The 6275-nt window shown below is 43.0% G+C and overlaps 1 protein-coding gene across 1 annotated transcript; it reads right to left on the bottom strand.

Moving 5' to 3' along the window:
• Positions 1 to 736: 736 nt before the first annotated feature.
• Positions 737 to 6216, bottom strand: CYCS (cytochrome c, somatic). The gene is made up of 3 exons (XM_069586793.1): positions 6074 to 6216; positions 4168 to 4344; positions 737 to 4057 (listed from the first exon to the last, which is right to left on the bottom strand). Exons 2-3 carry the CDS (start codon positions 4334 to 4336, stop codon positions 3909 to 3911), a joined length of 318 nt encoding a protein of 105 aa, XP_069442894.1. The 5' UTR covers positions 4337 to 4344; positions 6074 to 6216; the 3' UTR covers positions 737 to 3908.
• Between the last annotated feature and the right edge of the window lie 59 nt (positions 6217 to 6275).

Raw genomic sequence — 6275 nt, 5'->3', positions numbered from 1 at the left:
TGACTAAACGACATTTTCGAAGGCATCATGAGAAGGCAGTGTCAGTACATGTGATACTACCAAGGTAATGTACCCGGGTCTCTGACCTTTGGAAGTAACAACCTGTTTACTTAGCTATAACATAGGGACAATTCTCCCGATGAGTTAGTGAGGATGAATACACCCTAACTATAAAGCAATTTGGTGATAGTTGGATGAGCATTTAGGCAATGTCACGCTGACGTGGGTTACTAACAGACGGTTACAGCTTTATGAGCATAAAGATTTTAGGATGCCTAAATATTTTGTTCCATGAATATGTGAAATTTGAATGAGGGAGGTAAAAAAAGTAAGAGCAGTCAAGGGTTATCAAATTCCTAGAGTTGTCAGGACCACTTGAGAACAGAAAGCTAGGAACGACAATTAGGTAATTACTAACCTTGGAAGCAGTAATTTTCCAATAGGTGACTTTGAGGGAATTTGATGAAGATATAGTTTTTCAATGCTTACCAGTTAAAGAGTTTTCACAGATGCCACTCAGTGAATGGTTATAGCAAGGCTTATGAAGTAGAGATTAGTCCTTCTCCAGATGGCAAAAGAATGCAGTTATGCAAAGCTCTAAACCAGAGGCCGAGAACTTTCCTGTGAAGCATGTCAGTATTTTGGGCTTTGTGGGCCATTCGGTCTCTCTTGCAACTACTCAACTCTGATGTTGCAGCACAAAAGCAGCCCTAGATAAGACAAGTGAATACAGTGGCCATGTGCCAATAGTTTTATTTACAAAAAGCTTCGGGACTGCTTACTAACTCCCACTCTGAACACAATTTTTCCACTCCCAAAACCCACCATTCTTCATTACAACACAAATAAAATGAACTAGTCCAACGGTTGTTCTTCAGAGGATGCTGTTCAAGCTACACACACATATTTAGTGGTATCAATGTGGAACACAGGCACAACTCTAATGAGTAAAGAAAAAGAAAACTGGAAGCAGCTCATTAATATTTCTGGTAAAATGGAGTTAGACTAAGGCCAAACTATGGTCAGAATAGCTTGGTTGTGGTTTCAGCTGTCACTCATCTAGATTTTTTTTTCCATTATAGACAATATTTACTGGCAGATGTTGAGTACAAGAAAAATGGTAACAAATCCAGAGGGGCTACAAAAGAAGGCAAGGCGTTCTCCCCTCCCCTAATTAGGAGGACTCTGTAATCAGGTCAGTGGGGCAAGAGCATGTGATTTTGGCCACTCTGGGCCCAGCACTCCTCAAAGCTCCCAGGCAGGACAACTCCTTTCAACATGTGGAAAGAAAGCAACACTCTAGAAATGGTATGGGCTGTGTCCCAGTCCAGATACTTGCCCCTGCCCACAGCATACCTCAAAAACCTTCACAGCTCAGTGTAGGGGTGTTAAAGAACTGGGCCAAGTCTACCCCTCTCCAAACACAGGTATCTGCCATATGCCTCAGTTCCCTTCCTCTCAGTGACCTGCAAGGTTGGACTACTAGGTCCTGCTAGGGGCCCAGCTCAACCAAGTGAGTAGTTTCCATAGTTCCCTGAGCCTAGTTAATCTCACCTCTCATCTGTTCAGTTGGAATCAAAGAATCTCTGAGATCTCTTCCAGTTCCAATACTGAGACCTCTACTATGACTAAAATAGCCAACTTAACCAAAGCTTGAGCAAGTCAATCTCTTGCTGTTTTGAAAAACTGTCAATGATGTATCACTTACCACACATTGGCCTCATCATTATGTATGTGTTATAACAAGACTACTAGTCAAGTTTCTAAAATCCTGGACATGTTTACCTTTTGAGAAGAAATAGAATGTACCTGTTTAGCTTTCTGAATGAACCAAGAAAGCCTGGGGTTACGACCAGTTTCCAAATAACTCAATCTCCAAATAAGATAACCTGGAATCCAAGTGTTACTAAACAAATGAAAATCTAACGTTTTGTATTATACTTCTGAGTATGTGAACACCATGACAATGGTCTGGGGAACAAAAAGAAATGCAGCCAAAGAAGATCAGTGTGTATTTCTGCACTGAAAAGTGTTAGTTGCTCAGTCATGTCTGACTCTTTGACACCCCATGGACTGCCAGGCTCCTCTGTTCATGGAATTCTTCAGGCAAAAATATGGCAATGGGCTACCATTTCCTTCTCCAGGGGATCTTCCCGACCCAGGGATTGAATCCGGGTCTCCTGCGTTGCAGGCAGATGCTTTACCGTCTGAGCCACCAGGGAAGCCCTGAATTAACTATAGGAACTTATAACTAGAGGCCCTTATTGAATAGAACTGGCCTAGAACACAATTCTCTGCCAACGCCGGCCTTAGTTGACTTAGGAAGCATAGAAATCAGCCAATTTCCTGGTCTCCATGTGTTCCCACACTGGTGCAGAACTCTTTTAGAAGCTAACTGCTACATTGACCTGGATACCACCTGAATTATAGCAGGCTTCTGCTTCCCAAATTGTTTTTGCCCATGTTTTCAGACTATCTTCTTCGCTTTTTCACATTTCTCCAAAGACTGAAAATAAGATTCACAAGTTACACAGTGCTCTATCAGGCCTTACAGACCTAAACAAACATCCCCATCACTTTTGACAAGGCCTTCTCCCAGTTCCCTTACTGTCACAGAAATGGCTCTCACCACTGGTACAGACTTACTTCCCCCACTGAGAATTTCTCTCAGTATTCTTTATGGCTTAGTTCAAGTTCACCATTCCATTAAATTTCTAGGGACTACACTAAACATGTATGGCACAAACTGTGTATGAATAATTTAGCACAGAAACTATAACCATACACTGTATATACCCTAACACTATGATCAGAAAGTCTTTCTGCATTTGGCATAAATGTTGTAGTGCTCATTCTGGCCAGAGAAACTGAGTGGATGACTGAGGTGGTGTGCTAGGGCAGGCTGTCCTAGAAGACCAAGTAGACACAATCTACTACTATGACTAGTAACAATGCTGCCTGTTTGGGCTACTGTATTTTTCAACCATTTTGGTATGCCATTAAATCAAGTTTAAAAAATCATGATCTGTGACTTTGTTTTTTAATTCTTAAGCCTTATATCAGACAGTTTACAAATTTGAGCTAATGATATAGCCCCTCTAATCCTGCTGAGTTGGCAAAAGCACAATTACCAATCACCATATACAAGTAGTTCTACAGTTGTGTTTCTGAATTCCTGTTTAGGACAACCCTGAATTATAACTTAGTCTGACTTTGTGAAGAATTAACAAGCAAAGTTTGTTAACATATCTTGTCACAGGGAATTTAAAAAGCATCTGATCTTAAAGATCATCTACAAAATGTGAGGTGCTAAATACTCTTTATTTGATGCTATACATAAACCACACTAAAATGCCTTTCATTAAGTAAAAGGCTAAATTTTAGATAGAGAATTTTAATTAAATTGGCATAGTTTATAAAACCAAACAGATAAAGTGGACTTTGTCAGTGTATTTTCAATCCTTGCCTTAACAGGCTAATGAACACAACTTGAAACACGTGTGAATCCTCCTCTGTTCTGTGAGACAGTGAAGGGACCTTTTCAGTATTTAAATATATTAATATAACCAGTTATAGAAATCTAAATATAAAACAGATCTCTTATAGGTTTTGAGAAGGAATGCACCAGCTCCCTAAAAAGTTTCATATTCCTTATTCAAGTTCAATCATCTCTTTAGAATGGGAAAAGTGATAGTACTTGTTGAACCGGAATTACTATCAAAATTAAAAAAGCTGACCATATTTGTTTAGCCACAGACCAATCTTATTTAAATCAGGACTGTCCAACAGAATTATTCCATCAGCCATTCATGATCTGAATTCTAGTGTATGAGATCAATTTAAATATGGTACACATAAAAAGTCATGAGACACTTCTGTTTCATAATAAATAAGGCAGTGGCCAACTATTACTCATTGGTAGCTTTTTTGAGATAAGCTATCAAGTCCTCCCTCTCTCCCTTCTTCTTAATGCCAGCAAAGATCATCTTGGTTCCAGGGATGTACTTCTTGGGATTCTCCAAGTACTCCATCAGCGTCTCCTCTCCCCAGGTGATACCTAAACAAGGAAGGATATATTGTTGAGCATGTCATACTCCTGAAACAGTGTTTACCATAGGTTACATTCATACAGTTTGTGCTTGGGTTAGTTCACAATTCCCCCCTTACCTTTGTTTTTGTTGGCATCTGTGTAAGAGAATCCAGGAGCCTGACCTGTCTTTCGTCCAAACAGACCATGGAGGTTTGGCCCAGTCTTGTGCTTCCCTCCCTTTTCCACAGTATGGCACTGGGCACACTTCTGAACAAAAATCTTCTTGCCTTTCTCAACATCACCCATTTTTAAATCTAAAAATGAAAGATTCAGATTAGTAATATTTTCTCCAAGTAAAAGTACAGTAGATTCCAATCATCAACCCCAGTCTCTGACACCAAACTTAAATAACAGGTTGAATTTTGTCTTACTTAGTTCACTTGCAACAGATTCTTTAATATCAAAAACACTATCTGTAAGAACTTCCTTGAAAAACACACTTCTGAATATCTCTGCATGCTCAGTCACTAAGTGTGTCTGATTCTTCATGACCCCATGGACTGTAGCCCACCAGGCTCCTCTAGCCATGGGGTTTTTCCAGGCAAGAATACTAGAGTGGGTTTTTTCCTCCTCCAGGGGAGCTTTCTGATTTAGGGATTGAACCCACCTCTCCGGTGTCTCCTGCACTGGCAGGCAGATTCTTTACCACTGAACCACCTGGGAAGCCCCTCTGTGTGTATACGTACCAACTAAAACTTGGCACTTGCCATCAGCCTATACAAGGATTAAGGCACAAGCCGCTGCAGTCACTGACCCTCAACACATTCTGAAAGGATTTCAGGGTGGAGCAGGAATGAGGCACTCTGGGCTCTGAGTAAACTGGCAAAACTGGCCTTCAGATAGATCTTTTCAGGTTAAGATTTTATGAGCCCAATTCTTCCATCTCTTTATTTCTAGAAAAGCACTACAATCCTTAACGGTGGTACCTGTTCCTGCTGACTAGCAGCAAACCTCTGGTAAAAGTCGGTTTGACTGCATAGTACTCCCATTCATGAAAATCATATACGATACTGACATTCCCCCCCTACCTCTTCAGAGCAGTTTCTCATCTTCTAGGACATACTCTTCGTTTTGCCCCAAAGAAAACTTAACTCACAACTCTCATGTTGTGCATTTTTTTTTCCAGTTGACATTAAGTGATGAAAGGTTAGAGGTCAGGAAAGCAAAGCGGGAATCTAATTCAAAGCCATTTCAAAAGATGAGACCAAGGTCACGCAAAGTCACAAATCCAATTAAGTTGAACTGCGATATTAAATCCAAGCGACCAAAATTCCAACTTTTAAGGCCTCATTATTCGTTCATATAATTTAAAGCCACTGCTCTCTGAAGAGAAGACAAAATACACTTTTACAAAAAGAGAAATCTTTCTTGATTCAGTCCGTTCAGGTCACTCTAAATTGCTCTGCTGTTGGGTAGGAGGTCAGCAGCCGGCTTTGCGGTCACCCAGGGACCCCCATCATCCAGCTCTGGGATCCCCGGAAGTGACCACGAGGTCATCCATCCAGGCTTGTTTCAAGGAGACCGTGATGAAACCTACCCCCTCGGACGTTCCTCAGCAGGTTAAGGAGGGAAGCGACAGGTGGTCAAGAAATGACTTATTGGAGGAGCAATCGTTTCTGCTCCTTTGGAAGGAGGACGTGAAGCGCTGCGCTCCATCCCCGCACTCCCGCCCTACCTCGGAGGAAGTCTTGTCTACCATTGCCCCAGCTCAGCAGTCCCTATAACTGAGAACCGGCGTCTTGGTAAGAATCGCTACCAAGCCGCCTCCGAGTTTTCAGAACCTTGACAGACCCTACTACCTAGTTGGGGTCTCAAGCCGTAGCCCACCCGGTTCTGGCCCGGCGCAGTCTAGCTGGTCACCACTCCCTGCCAGCTCCCTCGCCCCCGCGCGTGGGCCTCAGTCCACCCACGCGGCCCCCATGCAGGCGCACGCATTCATGGCTCAGTGTCCCGCCTGCTGCGGCCTCCGCGCCCGGCGCTCACCGTTCTTTTTCTGTGCGCGACCGAGAAGTTCCCGCTCAGAAGCCGAACGTCCCGCTTTCTAAGCCCAAGGACACGCCGGTACGTGCCTAAGTACCGGTGTTGGTGCAACCAAACTGGCTCCGCCCTCCGGTCCCCTGACGTGCGTCCCGGCGACCGGATACGCAGTGACGAAGCCGCGCCTCATTGGCTCGGGTCTCCAGGG

Source organism: Ovis canadensis, chromosome 4 (assembly GCF_042477335.2).
Source record: "Ovis canadensis isolate MfBH-ARS-UI-01 breed Bighorn chromosome 4, ARS-UI_OviCan_v2, whole genome shotgun sequence".
NCBI classification, from domain to species: Eukaryota; Metazoa; Chordata; class Mammalia; order Artiodactyla; family Bovidae; genus Ovis; species Ovis canadensis.
Note: the sequence above shows the minus strand (reverse complement) of the source record. Positions and strands in the feature narration are given on the sequence as shown.